General features: G+C 41.5%; 1 protein-coding gene across 1 annotated transcript in view; it reads left to right on the top strand.

Moving 5' to 3' along the window:
- The window catches only part of SPAG16 (sperm associated antigen 16), a 351,197-nt gene that overhangs the window by 230,662 nt on the left and 96,469 nt on the right, over positions 1-24,066 (top strand). Inside the window, exon 15 of the mRNA XM_031554276.1 lies at positions 18,200-18,265. Within this exon, the coding sequence (XP_031410136.1) occupies positions 18,200-18,265 (66 nt within the window). The remainder of the gene's footprint in view (positions 1-18,199; positions 18,266-24,066) is intronic.

Genomic DNA, 24,066 nt, shown 5'->3' with positions numbered 1-24,066 from the left:
AGCAGACCCAGCCTGCAGAAATAGAGCTGCACATTCTCTTGTTGTCCTGCAGATGAGGTGATGGGATGGCGTGGTAATTGGGAAACTGTCAGCCAGTCGTGACTTGTGTGCGGTGCCGGTACCCTGAGAACCCCGACTGTCCCTACTTGACAGTGATGAGTATGGCTGCACTAATTACATACCGTAACTTATGTGTAGCAGTTAAGAGATCTATCTCCATCACCATGCCGGGCTGGACTTCACTCACAACAGGATGGCGTTCCAATCAGTGGTGTGAATTACTGTGTCAGTCTAGCCAGCAGCCAGGTTCTCTTGCAGTGTAGTAGTTGCCCTCATTTGTAGGCTTCTTGTCAGCATGGTGGGAGCACTTAGAATTTCATCTCTGTTTTCTTCTCCTGTGTTTGCTGTTGTCTCCTTTTTTCCTTACAGCAATTAGGCATACTTCAAGGATGCACATCTATCAAAGCAGTTGGGATGCAGTTTCTCATCCTACTGTAAGTCCCCAGTCACACACTGCCCCTTGCCAAATCCAATTGTGAGCACACTAATCCCATCACAAATGCTGCGTTTGGGTGCTTTGTGTCCTGCTCTTCTGGCAGTCTGGGCTCCATCAACTTCAATTCAGCCTCAGAGCCCATCTTAATTGTGATACAGGTGATTTCTGAGCCATGGCAGAAAAACAAGCTTCAGCAGCAGCAGCATCATTGTCTCTCAAGTTCAGATTTCTGGCAACAGTTTGCTGCAGTATAGTTTAAATTAATTGTTTCAGGACCTAAAGCCTCCTGGCACAAAGACAGGAGGAATGAGGTGCTGCCAGAAAGGTACCACCAGTCGATCCCTTGAGAACTGGCCAGTCCTGCATTGCTCAGTGTGGTTTTCAGGATGGAAAGCATTGACTGGTAAACACTGTTTTTTCAGTTTATTTGGCTTTCCGTTTTCTCTAAAAATAAGTACATAATTACTGCATTCCTGTTCTTCCCCTCTTGTGGCTTAAGCCAGCTTCTCTGCCTCCAAGTGCATTTCAGGCCAGCATTTTGCAAATGATAGTATTTTACATGCCAGTCCTTTACTCAGCTGATTGTTTCTTTCCCCTCTCTCTTCTAAAAAAGAGAAGCAACGATCTTTCAAAAGTAGACATTTATCACACGCAGATTGGAAACAGTGGGACAAAGCTGATATGCAGAAAGCAGAATTTAGCAATGCGACAAAGCCTTCGGACATAATCTTCTCCTGTTGGTGATTAGAATAAATATCAATGGTCTGATTTTTCCACTGGGAACAAGCTCAGGATGAGGTTGGAGGTGCTCAGTAACATGTGCTGATACAGCTGGGCCACAGTCCCACTTTTTATTTAAATCCTTTCTATTTTATATGAGGTTTGGGCAAAAGCAGTGAAGGGTCAGAGGTGGAGTCAGACCAGTGGGACCTGATGCCGAGCCCACCATCTCTCCAGAGGTGCATTGAGAGTGGGGGTGGAGCCCTGGAAAATTAAGGCCGGGGCTTGGTGCTTTTTGGAGAAGCAGGTGGCATATGCTGTTTCAGAGGCTGTGCTTTGGGAGGCATGTGACCTCTTGGCAGATACCCTTGTGCTAACTTTACTTGTCAGATATTTTTGTGTTCGTCCTTATAATCAAGGTGATTGTGGACTTATTTTTTTTAATATTTTCCTTCTTTGTTCAGCAGAAATTATCATGCAGTCACACCATTTACATTCTAATGCTGATGGTAACCATGCTAGGCATAGAATCATAGAATCACCAAGATTGGAAAAGACATCCAAGATAATCCAGTCCAACCATCCACTTACCACCAGTATTTTCCACTAAACCATGTTCCTCAGTACAGTATCTAAACATTTTCTGAACACTTTCAGGGAGTGTCAGCATAGACTTCTTTCGTGGTAATTTGCTCTCTGAAACATTAATTAATAGTCAAGTGTAAATAGTTAAGCCTGAAATGTTGAAGATGTTATTATTGGATGCTGCAGAGTAACTAACGAAATAAGTTAGTAATGCTGAATAGCATCATCATCAAAATCACTTTCTTGATTTTGGTGATGACGTCTCTTTGATTTAGGTGTGCACATTTGAAAGGTTCAGTAATGTAAGACTCAGATCAATGAAGCGTTACCTGCTGGTCCCAATCAACGTTAGCAATCGGATTGTGTTTTCTAATTAGCATGTAAGGAAACGGATAATAAAGCTTTTTCCTAAAAATCTGTATTGCCAATTTCCATACCTCTATTCCAAATTTTCTCATTTTTAACCTGCCAAAGTAAAATAAATGTCTGTTGAGGATATGGAAAAGGTAATTACTTTCCTTATCCTTTAACTTCCTCTTAATTAACTTTTAATGTATGCTGTTACTCAGGGAGCATCCCTTAATACTAAATGTGTCTAAAACAGAAAAGACAGATATTTAAATGATTTAAATAAACATCTGCTTAACATGGAGGCATGAAGATTACAGAATCAGAAAAACAGTGGCTTACTGCCAGGAGAAAAACCAAAGTTGTTTCCTTTTCTATAAATCTCCTTCTAAGCTTACAAGCAATGATCAAGCTTTCAGGTACAGGTAGCATGGATTGCAAATATGGTCTAATAATATAAGCTTTCTGAGCATTAACAAATTAGGAGAGATTTTTGAAGGAGGACATGGTATTTCTGCTAGAAAAAAAAAAAATCATCTTTTTATTGTTTTTAAAGCAGACTTCCTTTTCTTTAAGAATAAAACGGAGGAAGAGTGGCAGCTTCTATCCATAGTTTCTGCCTTCCTAACTATATAATGCTTATCCATAGTGTTATTAAATAATTCTGCTTAGATAAATTGGTTCTGTCTTTAGCAATTTAGAACAATCTTCTGTTCAGTAAGAACGTATTATAATAATTTCCTGCTTTTTATTTTTCAGCAGTATTCAATTGTCAGGAATAGCATAATAAGAAGAAATATTTTGTCAAAATGGCTTGATTTCCAATAGTTGAATCAATAGAGTAAATGCAATTATGGTTGTATATAACTTCCCAAATAATGAAAGTGATTAAGGGCTTGCCACAGACCTAAACACAGAGTATCTCTTGACATTGTTTGCAAACAATCTGGTCGAAGAGAATTTTGTCCCAAAATGGTGATTCTTCTGAATCCCTCTATCATCCCTCAATGGGCTGCTCTCATGCTGAAAGGCTGGATCCCAAGGATGATGACAGTAATTGGTGCTGTCAAAACATCCGAAGTGGAAACTTGCATCTTTTCCCTGTTTGAATTCTTTGTGCAAAATGAGTCTTGCTGACTTTGTTTTTTTTCCCACTTCTTGACTTCAGTGTAACACTGTGCAGCCAGAGTTATATCCAAATGGAATACACTTGAGTAAAAAGCAGATCCTCCAAAGTCTTACTGTGCTCCTCCAGAGTTTGAGCGAGATGAGAAGGCACACAATGTTGAAGAGGCTGTAGTGAGATGGGGATCAGCCTCTTCTCCCAGGTAACAGCGATAGGATGAGAGGTAATGGCCTTTAGGTTGTGCCAGGAGAGGTTCAGGTTGGGTACTAGGAACCATTTCTTCTCCGAAAGAGTGGGGAGTTACTGTAACAGGCTGCCCAGGGAAGTGGCACCATTTCTGGAGGTGTTCCAGAAGTCTGGAGATGTGATACTTAGGGGTATGGCTAGTGGATATAGTGGGGCTGGGTTGACAGTTGGTACGTGATCCTAGTGATCTTTTTCAATCTTAATGATTCTCTGACTTCTTTGCTATGTCACACCATGAGCACAGCTGCCTCAAACCCAGCCTCATGCTCTTCCTTACAGAGGTGGTGTCGTAGCTCACAGGTGTGCTTTCAGCTTGTGCTTGTATGTGGGAATCCACAGAGGGTGTTTCACATGTGGGAAACGCTTCTGAAATATATTTACCAAATGCATGTCAGTTGATGCTTTTAAACTGGTCTGTTTCTTGATCAGGTGTATTGTGTAAAAAGTCTTTATTTCTCTCCAATAAATGTATTGTTAGTATTTAGCTCATTTGTTCTGGTTGTTAGCAAAGGACATGAGCTAAAACATGGAAGAAAACAGAGATGGGAATGAAACCAGGCCACCATGCTGGGTGTTAAGGGCTGGTCTCTGAAATGGCAGCATTTCCCACTTCTTCTGCCTGTCTGGAGCTCCACTCGTGATCTCCCTTTACAAAATTGCTGCACTGATGCGAAACATCACATACAGCAGCTATGGCTTCAGCTCAGCAGCGTGGCTGTGCCCTGACATACAGGGAGCTTCTTGGGATGCTTTGCTTTGTGGCTGGAGGGTTACAACCTTCCTTTGCTCTCTATTACCTTCTCTGCACACTGTGTGGGTCCTATAATACTATACCTGATATCCTGGCATGAGTAAAAGGAATCAAAATGATAAATGGGACAGCTTCAGGACTACAAAAATCGGGTAGACTTTGCTCCGTTCTTTGTCACTGTCACCATCCCCGTTTGTGAGAGGAGGGATCTGGATGTGGAAAACAGAGGAGACAACAGCATGGAGTAGAAAGATCATGTTTTACTTCCATATCAGGTAACTGTGGATGGAGTAGGTTAGCAGAGAGACAGATGATAGCAGGACGGAATCAAATATAAATGAAATATGTGTCAAGAGAGTTGGAAGTAAAAGCAGTGGAAGAAGAGAAAGAAGAGGTGTCAGGAGGAATGGGGGACATAAAAGAGCTTAAGGGAAGGAAACAGCAAACCAAAAATTGGAACGTATTATATATTTTTGTTATTTTTTTTCTGCTTGGAAGCTTCTACCTAATAAAAGGCTCTATAATAATGATGGATTTGTAAGCTCCAGTGTCATTGCCCTCGCTTTCCCTCAAAGCCATCTGGAGGCTGTCTGTAGCCAGCCCGTTGAAAAGTATGAATTGCAGCGAAGAAATTCTGCCGGGCAGAAAGAGGGATTGGTAATCAATTCCCTTCCTACTAGGCAAGGCTGCTCCACTCCCATCACATTTGCTGTCTGCAGAAAGCCAGCACAGACGGTACCGGGGGAGGAGCGCAATGATAGCGGGGATTACAAATCAGTCCTTCCCCTTGTGGCTGCAGCTTACTGTTGACTAACAACACCTATCTTTTGTTTGATAATTTAGTTAGTTTTGAGGATGAATGAGAAACTGGGAGGCTTTTTGAGTTTCAGTGCTGATGTTCATGTGAAGGGTTCACGAGCTGCCCAGGCCATGCGTTTGAGGGGAGCTGGTGGCTCTCCCAGCTTACATCTTCCCATATTTTTCTTTTTTGCATATCTGAGGAGCTGGGCAGACACACCACGTCTGCTCAGAAGTATGAACAGAGCAGGCCGGGACTTGCTTATGATGAGGAATGGCGGTGCTGGATGCGAGGAGGAGTGATGCTATCCTCAACTAAGTTGTAGGAGAAGAAAAAACAGTCCCAAAGTGAAAACCCAAAGCTGAACAGGTCTGGGGCAGAGTGTCAGAGCACTGGCAGCATGCAAGTACCATGTGCTCAGCTGTGAGCTCTTCCTTCCTCGTTTGAGAGCAATATGCTAGGAGAAGACCTGCAGCACCCAATGATGAGGAGGCCAAAATATGGGGTAGGAGCACTGTCCTCGCATCCTCCTTAGAGCATTCTGAGGTGGGATGAAGGCGTTTAGCAAATAGCATGGAGCTGCATTGCTCCATCGTGTGTAGAAGGGTGCTGGGGGAAGCTCGTCCCTGCGCTCCTGCTGGGGATACAGAGGGAATAAATAAAATGTAAAAGAGGAATTACTAAAACTGTCCCTTGATAACTAAATGGTTGATCATAAATTGGAGTGTCTATGCAAATGAAGTAAATAATTAAAAACTCCAAGAACAGCACTGACTAGGTGGTTGATGGCTGGCAATTATAAAAGCTGAATTTTTAATATGCATACATCTAAGGAGCCAGTAAAAATTAGCTCCTAGACTAATGGACTTGCCTTTCTTCCAAGGCAGAATTTTAATGAGAGCATTATTTATAGCAGAGCCCAAGAACGAGCATTTTCTTGCTTAGTCTCGTTTCTTTTTTGCTGACACTTTATTCATTAACCTCTGAACTTCTTTAGAGAAGAATAGTGCCCTACACAGTGGGAGGGCAAAGGTCATTCTGACCCCCCCGAATTAGTCACAGGTCATATGTGTTAGGAGAGTTGCTTCTGCTAACAAATAATATTTATAAAACCCCACTGGTGATATGTCCTCATTTCACGCTGCTTTCTGAGTCATTTATTTGCAGTTCAGTTCACTGAAGAGAAAATGTGCATAATGTGATATCTCATTGTGCTTCTTTTGCCACCCTATTTGGTGGATACACATCTGTCTTGGAGCTCGGGGGCTGCTTGGCCACATATTATTAGAATCACATAATCACCAAGTTTGGAAAAGACCTCCAAGATCACCCAGTCCAGCTGTCCACCCGCCACCAATATTTCCCCACTAAACCACGTGCCTCAGTACAACATCTAGGATGCCTATCTTAAAAAAGACAATGTCTTCTGAGAAGAAAACTTTCAGTTGTATTTCTGTATTACTAAACAAAACCATGCTTTTGAAGATGTTGAGCTGCAACAATTATAAGCTGAGAGTCATGTGGATTGCTCAGTGTGTCTGAGAAATGGAGCATAGTTTTGCCTAGCGGTTTTTGAACGCAGCATCAGGATGCTTCCCGTGGCTTTTCAGGCCTGTATTCCAGCACGCTTCCTTTCCTTCACATTGTGAAATGGGCTCGTTCCATTCTCATTGGAGAGTAAGGCTTCGGCAGCACAAAGTGCTGTTTAAGTAGGAGCTTTTATTCATGGCTGTTCTCATAGCAATCTTCTTGCATCTTGGCCCCTCGATGATTGAACGCTGAGAGGATCGCTCTGTAAGAAGTGGCATTTAATTTGGTAGGTGCCTGAATGTTGTTATGGGACAGGATTGTTGATGTGCGTGTCTACTGCAGATAATTCTTTTTCCAAATTAATTTTTAAAACTCTCTGGTTTTTGACAGTAATATCCACTCTCTGAGATATCTCTCCGTATCCTAGGATGTTATCAGATTTGTGTTTGACTCAGGTACTCTTTCATCTTCCTGAGTATACATGGGCAGCACTCAGAGATAGAAGCGAGTTTGGAGATGTTAACTTTCCATCACTGGAGCTGCCGGCAAGATTTTGGGGCCAAAGTTTCAGCAGGATACAAAAATAAATGGGCATTTGTATACAAAATGAGAGTGTACAATGAGAACATGAAATGATATCCATGGACAGCGTGAGTGTTCATTCTGTAGGCTGGACTTGCAGAAGTAGGCAGTTTCTTGTGCTGCTGGGTTGGCACAGTGTCAACCCCTCTACGCCTCATCAGCCACCATCACAGGTTGTGCTATTTCCAGCCTTTCCTGCTCTTGGGTTTGCAGAGTTCTCCTGAAGATACCCTTCTTTCACCTGTTTTACAAAGTGCCACTGAAATTCAAGCTTGCATAGGCTCTTTGAAGACCCTGACCATTTTGTCTAATGAAAGCTAAGCTGGAAAATGCTACCACCTATCATTACAGTTACCAATGATCTTCAGATATCTAAGCTTTGTTGGTGCTCTCTCGTTTGTGGGTGGTTAGCTCAGATTGTTGTGGCTGTGCTCCAAATGCAACTTTCTCTATGAAGTCCTTCCATCCACAGGGTGGTCGGGGCATCAGGTGAAAGCCACTTCAATCCCATTTGAAGTGGGAGTATTTCAAGTTGTGTGTGAAGTTTCCTTTATATTTTTTTTGTTCTGAAAGACTCATTACCTGTTGTAACTACACATCCCTTGGGTTGTTGTTTTTCTTTCTTAGGACTTCATTTACTTAGAAATACCTAATATGCCACAGTAAAGTAGAAGCAGGAAGCTTTTCTTCTATCCTCAGCCAGCACAAGGCTTCACAGCTTCACAGGAGAGCAGCTGTGTTGGGAAATTACTCTTTCAAGGGCTGTATTGTAGCTGTCCCTCTGCCACTGCTTCCCAAGAGCATTCATGGGTGCTTTGAGTCTTTAAACCAAAACACAGCCTCTTGTTTTCTCCCGTGCTGCTTTGTATTCCTCCCCACCGCTCCTCCCATTGCACTGCTGGAGGCTGTGTTCTCTTGTTTGCTTCAGTCTGGAATTTCCAGGGGCTTTGCTATAATGCTGTGGCTTCTCCGTGCAGGAGAGCTGCCATTCCCATAGAGTGGGAGACAGGAAGACAAGAAGTCCCAGTATCAGCTCCTGGCAGATATCAGCTCCCAGTATCAGACTGGCAATGTGTTACAAACTGATCTGTTCAATCACTGTGCTGAACAAGGGCAGATTTTCATCAAAAGAAGATCCCGGAGGGGTTATATACTTTGAAGGAAAATGCATTAATTAAAGCACTCTGAAAAATAGTAGATGAAGAAAAGCGTATCATTTCAGCTAGATATTATGCTACGCTGAGTGCTTTTTTGACCTTCATCTCCAAATGGTAAATGGAAGGGCTGCTTTGAAAGCTTTCGTGTGTGCTGGTGGCACAACTCGATTGTTTCCTCTGCTGTTCCTCCTAGGAATAAAAAAAAAAAAAAAGCAGGAAAAATATGATACTGTTACTATATTTGTAGCTGAAGCTGTTTAGAGCCCAGGCAGACTAACATTAACAAATGATGATAATTAGGCTTGATTTGCATATTAAAATGGTCTTAATTAAACACTGATTCTGTAAACGTTTAAAGGCTGTAATCGATCTTTTGCAGGCTCTCGTGGTTATTTATATGATCTAATAAAGGCGAGAGGCTTTGTTAATGAGACCTCTATTTCCTAACTTGTATGTGTCAATGAGATTATTTCACCGACAATTACAGAGCAGACTGCCTTTAATAACTCACAAAAACCGAAGGCTGCAATCCTTTTGTCTGGGGCTCCATCCCTGGTACTGCTCTCAGGTTGCATACATGCAAACCTGTTGGCTGCATGTATATTTATATATATATTTTTCTGAGACAGGGACCCCCCTCACAGCCCTTCTGGGGCAAAAATTCTGGGAAATATGTTCTGTGGGGAGATTTTTGTCAGTGGAAAACGAAGCTTGCAGTGTCCTGAGCTGCTAAATAATGGATCTATCATTTATAGAGTGTTAAGCTGTGTCACGATACTTGTGGTCTCAGATATCATCCCTGGGCTGCAATAGGTTGAACTCTGTAAGAACTTGAATTTAACATGTAATCATACTGTAATTTCAGAAGATATCTTTGGAAAGACTCCCAGGTGTGTAACTTTGCCTATCTGCTGTCTTTTACCACAACATGAGCATCTTGGGAAAACACTGCTAAACCAGATAAGGAGCTTTTGTTTATCAGATGTTCAATGTTCTTCGTTTTATCTCCCCAGTAGACCTTTTAGCACCAGACAAAAAACATTCTGGGAAAAGTGTTCCTACTAGTTTGGATTTCTTTTTATTTTTTTCCCCCACATTTTAATATTTGTCTCTCCCTCTTCTTGTACATGAAGGTTATATCAAGCGAGGCATTCATTTATAACTTATTTTGACATCAGCTTTGTCACAGCATATTCCAAGTAAAGATTTTCTGCCTTCAGCCCTCTGCACATGACTCTTTAAAGGTGACAGAAGTGGTTGCATGCTCTGTCATCCTTGTACTTTCAGTCACCAGCTCTTGTATTAAAAAAAGCATCTATTTGTATTGTATAAGTTATTAAGTTCATTAGGAAACGTTAGTAGGCTTAGCAATGCTAAACCAATTGAATGTATTTTTAATAGTAAAACTTAGTCTTAAAATAATTCTTCTGTTGAAGGATTAATGGGCTGTATTGAACAGTGGGACTTGCAAAATCAGTGGTTTGCCTAATTCCTCTCCCTCAAGATTGAATGCAGGTTTCCAGTGGGAGCAGTGCTATGGTACAGGAGCAGTACTGGTAATGCTTATACTGAGACACAGCGATGTGCTTTAGTGGGACTGCTCTTTGTGATGGGAGTCAGAAGGATGTGTGTATGTGCACATTTACAGGCTGAGCATAAACGTATTTGTTGGTGTAGGTCATTTCATATACAGCGAAACACTGTCGCTGGGGAAACCTTTTATCTAGAAAAGGCATTGCCAAGTGCTGGTGTTCACACCAAAAACAGTTTTGTCACTTACTGCAGCAGGGCCCAGAACTTTCATCTTGATAATTCATCTTGATAGTGTGAGACAATGGCAGAAAGTATGATGCCTTTTTGTGTCATATCTGTATTTCACCTCAAGGGGAGATTGAAATCATGAAAGGCCCACAATGACATGAAGCTTACAAGTTTGAGTCAAAATTTGGCTTTCCAAAACAAAACCTTTATATCATTTCAATGAGTTATTTTTCCAGTGAATAACTTCCTCAGTTGGTTCTCTGCTCTGGCATCTGTCTCTCAGGTCAGCAGTGCTGTTGTTCCCGAGGTGGCAGCAGTTGGGAACTGCATCGTGGTGAGAAAGGGCTGTTTGTTTCCTTTCTGTTCAGATCTGAGTTGCTTTGCAGAGGCGCCTACATTTGCGAGCTAATCTACCCCGTTCGGTCCATGAGTGGAAAACATGGAGGTCAGAGAAAAGCCTGACTTGCAGAGTACTATTCAGCAATTGCAGCTTACTGAAGAAGCACTGTAGACATGTTCTGTTAAATTTGCCCTTTTCTCTGTTTCTTGTTTTGGTGTTTTTCTCTGAGTTAAGTTTGGTTGAGTTGTGTTTGATGCGTAATGAGTGCCAGAAGAAAATCTGCAGTATGAATGCAAGTAGTTTACAAATTCCTTTGTATCAGTGAAAATAATTGCTCTCCAAGTGACTTAGACAAGTGATAACTTTGATCCTGTTGACTCAGTCTGGATTTACACTGACTGTGATATGAATATCTTCTGCAGCCTTGCTTTTCCTTCTCTGTTTTTGGGACCACCTCATTTATCTTACTTAATAACCTCGGTTGCGTATGTACTTGCTTTTTCTTCTGTGCTGTCTTTTTCAGTTAAAAACACTCAGTTTTTTTTTTCTTTTGTGTGAAAAAATAACCGATGCTCTGGTGTGAAGTCACATCGGGCAGCAGTTTGGCACTTGGACCAAAATGAGAGCCCTAAAGTCCTTCACACAGATGCTCAACGTTTCATCCTCAGATAAGATCAGAAAATAGTGTCTTGTATTGCTCTCTTTGATGGCTGTTGTGTACAGTGTTTTTCAGCAGCAAATAGGAGGACCAGGTGAAGAACCAGTTCTTGAACTGGGACACTGCAGTCAGCCATAGGAGAGCTGGGTTCTGGTGCAGGAGCTGTGCAAAGCTGTCCTCAGCTGTATGTGCATGGACAACTTCCAGCCTCTCTGTAGCCCTCCTGCAGCCCAGACAGCGCTTACTTCTGAACAGAGGACAAATGAAATCTTGCTAAGCAGGAAACCTAAATTTCAAGCCCTCTGCCTTTATAACTGAGAAGCAAGAAAGGTTTCCCATGTAGCCCACTCTCTGTTTCTTATATATAAATTAACTTATATATTCACTGTTCTCCTTTCATGTCATTTCATTTTCACAGCCAGCAAAAAGTTCTTTTATATTTCTTTTCTGTGCTTTCACTGCACTCTGAACTTAACTAGTTACGTTCCACCATCACCTTCTGCCAGTTTACAATTCATCTTTTTGATCCTTTTTTAGGTTAAAACAGCAGAGCTCATAATATTTAGTATGAGACAGTCCTGCTGGGTTTCTGACATTCCCGTGTTACTCTCCTGAAAACATTTGCTGTTTTCTGAGGTATTGGAATACAGAGTTAATTTCATGTAAAATATAGTTAAGGAAAAAAAAATGAATCTAGTAGTTGTGGCAAGGACAAAGGCCTTGTCCTGCTCTGTGAAATCAGCAGTTTGTGAATGTCAGTGTTCAGGACACCCCTGGCCACCGCTGCTCCTGCAGTGATGCTGGGCAGGTGCAATGCCATCACCGAATTTGGCTCTTCTGGAGGTGACAGTGTGATGTATGGCCACCTGCCTTATGAATCCTTATTAAGATGCTGCAGCTTCTGTGACTGAAGCCACCTGCCAATATCAACTTGGGAAATAATATACAGGTCTGCTTTTAGTGAAAGAATTTCAATACCTTTCAGTTTTTTTTTTTCTTTTTTTCCCCTATTTATTTTCTTCTAAGGGAATAATGGGGCCAGGAAAGAGCTTTCTCCTTCTCCATCTCTGGATGCTGTCATGACTGTGCAGTGGAGCCTTGCCCACTTGTGGTCTCTCTAAGCAGAGATGGCTTTTCTCTCTTCACAGAAGCAGGTACAGGAGAGCATCTCCTTGCTAGGAAACCTTTTTCCTTCCTTCTATAGTTAGAAGGTGAACTTCTCCTGCAGGAGTTCAGTGAGGAGAGAATCCCACATGGCCATGTCTATTTAAATACTGCCTGTGGTTACGGGTTTCGGCAGAGTGCAGAACAAAAATGCAAGTGTCAGTAGAAGACAAAAAGATAATTCGCTTTCATCTCAAGAACAAAGCTGAACAGAGAAGCCTTTTTCAACTTTTTTAATTCATGAAACATTTATCTTAGAGTCAGGTTATGTTATGCTGGCAAGAATCCCACCTGTCAGCATTTCCACTATAAGCCCCTGTTTCTAGTGTTTTTAGGGAAAAGTCTTAAAGGTTCCCTTTGAACAGGTTTAGCATACAAGGTCTTGGCCTAGAAACATGCTTTTCTTTCCAATTAAGCAGAATTAATATGGCTGCATGCTTGGTGCAGAGGACGCATTCAGACTGCATTCAGGTGAAAGATGGGATGCAGAAATGTGAGAATTCAGGAGCCTCTCAAAAAGATTTACTTTTTCTGTATTTTAACAGCCAGTATTGCTAACAGAAGAAGAGGGAAGATGCACTGTGAGGAAGAGCCCAGCATTAGGGTTAGCTGGCTGAGCTCCTGGAGTGTTACCAAGCAGTTTTCTCATGTTTTTATGATTCCCCAAATGAAAGCTGTTCTGTAAGTGCATGCATTTTAAAGAGATTCAAAATTCTCTTGTGTTTCTTTAGGAAGATATACTGAATTACTGGGGGGGGAAAAAAAGTGGGGCTGTCTGTGAGAGAGGGAGATCAGCATAAGAATAGCAAGTAGCTCTGCAGCTGAAGTATTTAGACTTCGATGTGCACACCTGCACCTGCAAATCCTTCTGTAGTAAAGCACACAAATTGTAGTTGCAGGTTAATTTTTTTCCCTCACATACTGGATTACAGGATGTCTGAGTAATCCACTGGCTTTTCCCTTACTCTGACATCAAGAAAGAGTCTTCTCTGCATGATTTCCCCCCCTAGGCTCTATTTTGAGCTGGGAGAACAGAAGCAAACCTTGTGCTGAAGGTCCCGCGTTTGAGGTAATAGAGTAAAACCTGCAGTGACAGCTGGTAAAATTGCTCTGCTTGTTTGTTCACTGCTTACTGTACACATACCGTGTGCCACGTGCTCCTAGAAGTCCTTGGCAGAAGTGCTGAGGGTGGATGATACCTTTTTACATTGCACTCCAGGTAGGGCAGGATGGGGCAGATGGAGAGGAGAGCAGAGCTCGCTGCTGGCAGGGGCACACACATGGACGTCACAGAGTGCAGGAGAGTGCTGAAGTCAGCCATGGCAGTGCTGAGTGAGATAAAGGGACTGACAGAAATAAGCCATTGTGTGCAAGTGGAGGGGGCAGATGGTTTTGGACTCTTTTCTTCAATTTTCTCTCCTTGGAAAGTAAACTTCTGATGAGTTTTCTCTCCTTAGAAATTAAACTTGCAATAGGTTATGTTCTAATAAGGAGATCCAAATCCTTTCTAGAGTTCTCAGCACACCTACTTCAAGGCAACAATGCAGAAAAATCCCCTACAAAGCATGGAATGCCTTCAGAATTCTTATTTCTACTGAGGACATCATGCATTCACTGGAGAGCCTGCTGGTGCCTCACTGACACAAAGTGTAGGTAAACCAGGCACCGATCTGTGCAAAGACTGTGTAGACAGACCACGCATGAAAAGGGCAAGGAATGAACTAGGATTCATCCTTTTCATTTTACGGTGAAGTGTAAAATGGAGGTCCTTGGCTATATTCAGCAAGAGAGACTGAGAGAACCTTCCCTGATGAGTCAATAGCCAGAGCATGTGGTATGCTTAGGTCTTGTGGAATGAGCTTCCTAAGCTTCACATTGTTTGACTTCCTAAACAACTTTTAGCTATATAAGATGAGAAGTTTAATTCAAGGCGTTGTTGTTCCATTCACCCTCTCCCCCTATGGATTAATACCTTTCTTGAGAAACTGCTTAGTTGGATTTTTTTGTGGTGAAGAATGTGTGGTGACCAGTTCTACTGTTCAGGTCCTCATGGTTTGAACACTTTGTAAGTTAAGTCTGTCTAATGAAAATATTTCTTTAACTTCTAACTGAACCAAAGAATTACAAATAAGTCTTTCATCTGAGCACTATCTAGATAAACCACATGCTCAGATGTTCTTTTCTAAAAGCTTGTATCATATCAAGCTAATAATTACCTCTTTAATGTATTGCATTATACTCTGTTTAATCTAATGGATTTGTTATCGTGATTTTTGCAAAGTAAGTTTTTTCTTGTCAGATTTTCACATCTAGTAAAGCATTCAAAATCCAAGAAAACAGCAGAGTTTAAAAAACACAAGCAGTTCTTCAGTAATGCTCAACAGGTTTGGGGTGAGTTTTGTTTTCTCCCAAAGTTCTTAACGTATGGTTTGTTAAGTTTTGTGGTTGGTTGCTTGCTTTGTTAAACTAAGTATAAATAAAGTAAGTATATATGGTAAAATAAGTATAGGAGTAGTAAACTGTTGCATTGGATGAGTTAATGGTTCACCTTAATTCTGCAGATGCAAACAAGTTGCGGAATATAAATTGTAATTGTCTCCTGCCTCTGTTGTCTTGCCCTACTATTTGTGTATTTGTATGGACACAGGAGGGTGGATTTGAAGCAGAATTTCTCTATTGATTCAGAATTCTTAGGCTTTTATCCTTTGAAAGTAAGAACAAAAAATCATTTGAATTTAGGTTCCTTGCTTAATCACTTTGGCCGCAGGATTACTGCTCACAGATCCACGATGCCAAAGGTCAGTCTGCTTTTTTGGTACAATGCTGGACCGCATTGAAAAAATAGAAATGTTTTTGTTCTCTATCTGAAGTCCCTTAGATCACTCCATCCAAGGCAAGACAATTAATATCCGTGTTCAGTGGAAGCCGAGAGGTTGACGTGCTGCACAAAATAATGCCATGGTATTTCTAACTGCTGATTCTAATGTTAATTTCTGGGTTTCAAAATGGAAAATTACACGTGTTTGTGCATGGCTGAATAGTCATCTAAAAAAAAATGCAGAACCCTTCATATTTTGTTTTCTTTGAATGTTGCTATTATCTCTGTATTTTCTGCAGAGGAAGAATGTATGGTTATTAATGTAATTGGGCAGTAGCTTAAGGAGTGAATAGAACGGAGATTTCTTCCATTAATATTTCAATCAAGACCCGATGACTCAGTTAATAATAATGCATTCTCCATAATTTACTGCCCTTTACAACAGCTCGGGTGTCAGATTCAAGGAGACTGGATAGACATTGGAGGTTAAATGTGGGCAAAATGAGTCCTTGTGCAGCTGCAGAGACCTGCTCCAACATTTTGGCATTTCTCCTGCTCTCAGGGGTAATGGTCCCATAAGACTCGAAGGTAGCTGCAATGGAATGCCATTCTCCCTAACTGGCACCACCTCCCCAGTATAAATATTAAGACTAGCTCCTCCTTTTTCCTTTGCTCTTTGCTTCACAATGTGTTTCCTAGGCGAGTCTTGAACCTGGAAGAAGTGCAGTTCAATGGTAAGCAGGGGGAGACTCAGATTTCCAGGTGTTGGTAAAGGAGACACTAGCTGTGCCTCCAATAAAAGTAAAGTGGTGCTTTGGAAATTAAGTTTCAGCAATAGCATTGAAAAAACACTTTACAGAACTGTTCCCTTTGTGTAGCTTTTGTTATTATTATTACTATTATTAAAACTCCTTTCGGACTGAGTTGACTGACGGAAGGGAAAACAAGAAGTTCCCATTCATTGTGTGGCACAGCATCCATGTGCTTTTTCATCTCTTTTTTTTGTGATGGCATGCTTTTCTGTCCTCGTGGAAAGGCTACTGTGCGTATATTGGTATTTTAGAGTGTCTGACGATAAATACTGTGCCCTGCTGAGCAACACACTTATTGTACAGGCATTACTTTTTACACACAAAACACGTGCTGATGTTTGGGCTGTTACTGTGGACTGAGTGCATTGATATTGCTGCTGATTTTATCTACTGGAAATTTGCTCTTGCTTTCCTTCTCCACGTGTGCTTCATTATAGTTGTCTCCAATTGTGTTAACTTTATCAAGTTTAATTTATCTGTAGTATCTTGGGAATTTTGTGCGATCACATTTCCATTCCAGCAGTGAATTTATAATTGGGTAGTAATTATTCAAATTTTCTTTTTATCAGGATAATTTGGCTTGGTTTTATTATTTAAAGCCTCTTAAATAAGCGACCCTGGGGGTTCTGTTAGGGGTTTTTTGACCTGTAATTCTGTCAAAAACTGTGAAGAATCAAAGAATTGCACTCTGACAACCTTTTTGTGCTGGAAGTTGATGTGCTTGCTCTTTTGAAGGTACTGGGTTGCTTCAGCAGTCCAGAGCCTTTCTTGTTGTCTTGTTCTTTGTTAGTTTCTGTTGTGAGATGTGCATGAGGATAACACTGATCTCCTGGCTTGATCTCACCAGTGGATGTGGCCTTGAAGAGGAGACTAGTTAAGAAATGGAAGTGAAAAACATGGAAACATACAAAATGGGGGAGTAGCCTGCCGCCTGCTGTTTTTATTGAATTACAGAATGGCCTGGATTGCAAAGGACCACAAGGCCCATCTAGTTCCAACCCCCTGCTCTGTGCAAGGTCACCAACCACCAGACCAGGCTGCCCAGAGCCACATCCAGCCTGGCCTTGAATGAAGGTTTTGGTACTGTGCTTTATCCCAATGCCATATAAATGCAACTGGCAAGAGTCACCTTGACCTCCAACTTTTGGCCACGTGCAGGAGGTCATTCAATTCCAGACTTGTCAAGCTCCTGCTTACAGTCAATGAAGTTTTCTTCTCCCAGTACTTGAGGTTGAGGAGAGTTTTCCTATCTCACTGTTGTACAGCTGCCTTCCAATTTCCAAGTGTAGTTTATCTGCAGGTAATGACTACCTTTGTGCTCCCGTGTCCGTGCTGCTCTCCACCTTCACTAACTCTTTTCCCTCTTTGCTCTTAGTGCTGATACATTTACAGCAGCCATCAAATACCTTTTAACTATAGTTTTGTCGACTGAATTCCTCCAGCTGTAATGTGAACTACAGGATATTACTAGGTTGTGTCCCTCTAGAATTACGTGGCACTGAAATCTCATTACTTCCTTTCATGGAAGGGCTTGCTGCAAACAGTAAGAATATACTGGTTAAACATGTTCATAAACACGAAGGAGGCTTTCTCAATGAAAAAGAGTCTTCAAATACAGTAGGAGTGCGGTTTGATTTTTGTTTGGTGTTTGTAGCTTTGTTTTGGTTGTTGGGTTTCGCTTCTGATGGTATTTTTGTTGCTGTTACCCATTAAACCAGTGATATTTTAAACCAGAAGTGCACCATTTTGCTATCTCTGTCACAAAGACTTCTTTTTAGCATGAGATATTGTGGTTGGATGCCTGCTGCATTGGGAGAACAAGTCAGGTATCAGTGATGACATCTGACATATGTTCCTGCAGTATGTAGGTCACTTACAGCCTAATGTGGAAGATGACAAAAGATAATTAATTTTGATTTCATGCTTGTGATTCCTTAAGGAAGACTTTAATGGTGTGTGTGGAGTATCAAGAAACACGTACTGAATCACAGCCTAAGAGCAGGGCTCAGTCTTTTGGAAGCAGTGATTACGCTTTCTAATTCAAACCCTCCTGCTTGGTAGATGTAATTTTTTTTCATGATATTTGAATGCACCTTTTCTGGAAGCAATTACATGAAGTAAGGAGATAGATAAATCCTTATTAATTGTGAGAAATGTATTGCTCTTCTAGCAACTGGACTCTGTTTTTAGCACGCAGAATGCCTTCTGTTGCACCCAGCCATAAAATCAATGTCTTTGCATTTATGAGAATGTAGACTAATTGATAGCACTATAACTTATTTGCTTTCTTTATGTTGAATTCTTAGGGTCTCCGTGTTTGTACGTTCTATGGTCACCTGCACTCCTGCAATCATGCTACATTCAGCCTGGAGGTAAGTTTGTGCACTGATGTTTATTTATTTATTTATTTTAAATTGTTATCACCACATTCCTTACTCTGGTAAATAATACTGCATACTATGCTGAAGAAGATAGCCCTGCAGCTAAACTCAACTTCTGTAGCACTTTGTTGCAGCACACACCTCCCAGCCAGGGCAGAGTCCCAGAGACTGCTAAATGAAGCTGCTCTTCCTTGTGCCTAGCTCTATGTTCCTTTCATCACTGCATAATCCAAGCCATTCTTGTTTGTCATTGTCATTTAGTTACTTTACTTAAATGAAGTTTGCTGTTGGTTTTTTTTCTTGAATGGTTAATTTTATACTTGTTGTCAAAAGTGGGTTGTTTTGGGTGGGATTGGTGACAGGCTGTGATCAAAATGCCTACAAACTTTGTAAGGTGAGTTGTTTTTTCAGGAATGTTTCTTAGAAGTCATCTGAAATATTCAGAAAGCAAGGCATTTGCAGTTTATAGCTCCTCTGGCTCTCTTGCCCATACTGCTCTTAAAACCAGTGTGGAAATGATGAAGCATATGCTGCTTTCTGCCACCACTTGAACTCTTCTCTCTAAGGAACTGGCTTTTTTGTCATCTTTCCTGAAAAGCACCTCATCAGCATTCCTTTTCCCTGTGCTCTCACTGCTAGTGTTTTATTACAAGCATAGCAAGGTACCAGTTTTCAGCTGGAGGAGATCCTGAATATTCTCTTGTGCAGTATCCACTTGTGCTGTACCATCCACTTATGGCAACCATATGTGTTTTTCAAGCAAACCCTAGGGGTAGATGCAGCACCAAGTGTGAGATAAACTTATTTCAAGGAGGTAAATAGGGATTCCCAAGGTGTCTTAATTGCTTTTCTGCCACATGTATGTATGTTTGACAGGCACGGCCTGCCTCTCAGTATTTTGAAACATGATAGTATAGTAAGAATAGTATTTAACACTAGGAATTGTGAGGGAAAGCTTCATTGTGCCTGGCAGTAATATAGCACTGTCTCTAACCTGAGTATTTACAAAGAGCCTCGTGCTTTAATGTGGCTTGTAATGATTAGCAGGAAGCTGGAAGGGTGTGTGCTGATAATCTTCCAGCTAAGCATGTTATTTTGGTAAAGAATATTATAGTTGGCATTAAACTCTAGACTAAAGTCATTGGTTGACATTCTCAATGATTGAATTAGTAAAAATGGAAACATCCGGAGCTGCATTCATTAAATTGAGTGAGGAATATAATTTCAGGAGCTGTAATTGCAGTTACACAAATTAACCCCGTATATACAGAAAAACTACTGAAAAGACTGAGTGATTGGTCCTGAGTTGCACAACTTACAGTTGTGACACTGGTTGGCTGGCAAAGAATGTTCTGTATTTCAACCTCATGAAGCACCAAGGAACTGTTTTCTTCTCCTCTCTCGGTTGCCCACCAAGAAAATGAAAATATTCCACCCTAAGTAAGCTGAATAAGGCCCTTGGGTGACAAAGTTTTTGTTAAAACATGCATGGTTTTTGAGGGTAAAAGCTTTTATTGAAACACTAACATTCTTAACCGTACTTTTATCAAAAAGATTTTGGAGATTGACCATGAAGCATTGAAACAAAGGTGCAGCATCACTTCCAGAGTGGTTAGCAGAAAATCCCCTAGATAGACCTGGCCAAAGCTTTGCAGTCAGGCAAGGATTTGTTGGAAAAATCTTATTTCTTAAGCCTGGAATGGCAAAATTGAAGGCTGACTTCTGGCAGAATGCTGCCTGGGTATTGTTTGTTTGTTTGTTTAATATCTTAGCAGCACAGGACCCAAAGCAGCTCCCGTGCTGTGTTAGAAGTCCTCTCTGCGGGGTGGGATTCTTTAGGTGTAGTGCTGTAATGGTGAAACAGCCTGAAGCTTCACGTCCTTACTGGGATATAAGTCTGTTTAAGTAGGCTTCTAAGTCACTTCAGTGGGCTTGTGATAGCTGTGGCTGAGGCTGCTGTGTGCCAAAGGAGTTCTGAAGGACCGTGAAATGCTCATTACACAGTGTGCTGTACACAGAATGCAGGAACAAAGAGCACATTTTCCAGTTAGATCAGAGAGCTATCCAGGCAGAGTATCCAAAAACAGAGGGATATTTTAGGAGAATACTGTATGAGGAAAAAGTAAAAATGAATAATGCCATTATAGAGATTGAACAAATTCTCATTAAACTGCCTGAAATGTAAGTTATTTACTATACCATACATCTGCAAACTGTAGTTAACAGTTGGGCACGAGCTCTGCTTGAGTGCCTCTGCTCGAACGGATGCTCTGCTCTGCCTTCTGATGCTGAGATTGGATTAGGAATTAAAAGGCAGGCTGCTTCTGTGCCTGTCAAAAGTTTGGGAAAATGGAAGCAAAATCCGCACAGTTGCTTTTGAATTGATGTAGAAAATGGTATCTTTCTTTAATTTTACAGTCGCTTTTACTCTCACACAGAGAAAATTGTTTCAGGTATTTCTTTTTCACTAGAAGCTAAGCTTTTTGGTGGAAACGTGCATGTGTGGTGGGAAGGATGTATTTTTTAGAGGCCACTGTAGGTGTTCAACTTCTCTTCAAAGTCTCTGAGTGCACTAAAAGATGTATGTATCTTATATGTATGAATGTATCTTGCATGGGAAACCAAAGATGCCCTCTTTAGAGATGCCCAACTGAGACTGCACTGTAGAGGTAATTTCCCTGATTTTGGAACATTACAGGGATTTTCACACAGAGGGTGATGTCACACTGGAACAGGTTGCCCAAGGAGGCTGTGGATGCCCCATCCCTGGAGGCATTCAAGGCCAGGCTGGATGTGGCTCTGGGCAGCCTGGTCTGCTGGTTGGCGACCCTGCACACAGCAGGGGGTTGGAACTAGATGATTGTTGTGGTCCTTTTCAACCCAGGCCATTCTAGGACCTATGACTATGATTTCAGACGACCCCATGTAATTAATGGGTTCCATAAGACTGCCTAAATGCAGGCTAGGAATGGGCAGAAAGTGCTGGAGGAGCTTCAGTCCTGCATCCAGAGGCTGCAGTGGGGACATCTATATCAGCCCTGGCCATCTTCTCTCGTGCCCATTATGGAGGTTATTAATATGTATCTGTGTAACTCAAGCAAAGATGAAAATTCAAGCCACTGGTGTTTTTGTATTTGTACAAGATTTTAATCGGGGGTAAAAAAGGGGGAACAGGGGAAAGCAATGCAGCTTCATCTAATAGATTCCTCAAAGAAGTGGTGACTTGTTCTTGAATGTTGTCCAGCCTTTTCTACTGTATAATAGAAAAATCTAAGCATGGCTTAAAGAGCACTGGAAATCAAACTTTTGCACATACTTCGCACAGCATTTTCCCAGCTTGGCAAATCACCATATGCTAATGAAATACAAAGAATATAGATGCTCGGTTGGATCATTACAATTTCAAACTAGAACAAAATTTGCTCCCTTATGTGTGTATACGTATGCACTCATGGTGAGATAAGGGTATGATTATTGTGCTCCTCTGTTTGTATCTATCTGCTATATTGTGTTTGTGTGATGCTTACAGGTTAAGAAATCATTACAGAGGTTACCAAGGTTCCATACAACAAAACAAATGTTGAAGTTACAGGTTGTATTAGGAAAACCTACGAGACTATAAAAATATGCTTGATAGCAACTGCCCGATTTTACCTCCTCAAGCCAAAATGCAAAGAGCATTTATCTCATTCTGCCATTGATTTACTGAAGGACAAATAATGTCAGACAGTTTTTAAACAAAAACAAAATTTCAATTTTGTTTACCTCTTCAGCAGTCCAGTTTGATGTCAGCTACCATTTAGCTGGGCCAATAATACTGATATCTGATGTCAGTTCTTATTCATTACTGCACCAAAATGATGCAAAAGTCAGATCTTTGTGATGTTTCTGTGGATGGCCACATAAGGCCAGGGACGTCTGACTGCATCTCACAGACACAAACAAGAAAAGAACAGAATGCAAAATCAAAAAATATCTGCTCTTATTGTTATTTATGTATTCAAAGTGTTCGCTTCTTTGCATAAACTCAAAGCCAGTTACTTACAAAGGTTACCTAGTAATATCAAACGTGTTCAATTATACATGCAAAAGGGCTAATGGGTTCTTCCTCTAGTTTATTTCTGTCTCCATGCATAAGGAATATAATTACAGAACTGAATTACATTTTAAATACAGATTTTGGTATCATTAGTTAACCATTTTCAGCCCATTGAAAGTTGTGAGAAGTGAAACAAAGCGAACAGGAAGAAGAAATCTGTTCTGTCTCTGTGTCATAGCAGGGAACAAAATCTGCATCAAAATGCTCAATTTTTTTGTTGGCAAAAAGCTCTTTCTGCTAATAGTGGAACTAAGAAAACTGTCCTAAAATACACTTCCAATCCATTCTCTGAAATATTCATGTTGCTCCCTATTTTTGGAAGTGATTTTCCTGGAATCCATTCTTCCTTTGGCCAGGCATTCCATTTAATCACTTCCCATCATCCCTGGTGCAGTTGCTGTTGGCAGATCCCTCCAGCTAGCAAGTAGTACGTGCCTGTGGTACCCACTGTCTGTAGACCAGAGAAAATCTGCAAAGCACTCCAGAAGGCTCAGGTAGGTCCATCTTTAGCAGGATCGGTGTAATATTCTTCCTCTCTGCCTCTGATATCAGAGTCTTAATATAGAAGGCTGGATAAACAAACAAGAATATCTCTACCGAATAGCTGGGAAGTTACAAAAATGTCCCCAGTTCTTTCTCTAAGGAAGCAGCAGTATGTGTGCTCTTATCTGACCGTGCTCCATGGCGCTGTGTCCCTGTATCCCAGAAAACAGAGGCAGTCTGCTAACGAAGGAGCTGCACTCCTCGGTGAATCAGTGACAGAGCAATCCTCATTCTGGTGCACAGAGCAGATGATGCTGCCCCAGAGACCTTTACTGCCAGGGTTATAATGCACCAATTCTTTCTGCCATGACTCTTGGCCTCATTCCTCCTGCTGCAGGGTTGATGCCTTCCTTCATTTGCCACAAGGCTGGCTTTGCTTTTAAACCCAGGAGCCCCTTTTGGTGCTCCTTGTTGTCCCTGCACTGGTACCTGCAATAGGTCACAAAGCATCCTGTAACATTCAACAAAGCAAACCCATAGAAGTTTTGACAGGGAGAGACTTGCTTTCATTCTGCCCTCCTTCTGGTGGGATCTGCAAAAGTATTTCCAACCTGCCAGGAAGGGCAAGATTTCTAGTCATGGTCACTGGGACTTCTGCATTCCTGCAGGTACCCCGTGTAGGGACGGGGCAGACAGCAGGCAGGGAGGGCTTTGCTGCTCAGTCTGCCATGAAATTCATTTGCACCGTGGCTAATGCTCATCTGGCTTGTTATTATTTGAGCAAGACAATCCATCCGTTAATTTTGCACACCATTGCTAGGTAAGATTTTCTTACAGAGTCTAATATTGGTAGGACAAGGGGGAATGGCTTTAAACTAAAGGAGGGGAGATTTAGGCTAGATGTTAGGAGGAAATTCTTTACTCAGAGGGCAGCGATGCCCTGGCACTGCTGCCCAGAGAAGCTGTGGGTGCCCCATCCCTGGAGGTGCCCAAGGCCAGGTTGGATGGGCCCTGGGCAGCTGAGCTGGTGGGGGGCAACCAGTCCATGGCAGGGGGTTGGAACTGGGTGGCCCTTAAGGTCCCTTCCAACCCAAACCATTCTGTGATTCTATATAAATACACATTTACTCAAACTTCTGACTGGACTTACAGGATACTGCAAAATATTCTGGAATGTTTTAGGTCTGGATGTTTTAAAAGCTGAATATTT

This window comes from Meleagris gallopavo, chromosome 7 (genome assembly GCF_000146605.3).
Source record: "Meleagris gallopavo isolate NT-WF06-2002-E0010 breed Aviagen turkey brand Nicholas breeding stock chromosome 7, Turkey_5.1, whole genome shotgun sequence".
Taxonomy (NCBI): domain Eukaryota; kingdom Metazoa; phylum Chordata; class Aves; order Galliformes; family Phasianidae; genus Meleagris; species Meleagris gallopavo.
This window is presented reverse-complemented; position numbering and strand designations above follow the sequence as displayed.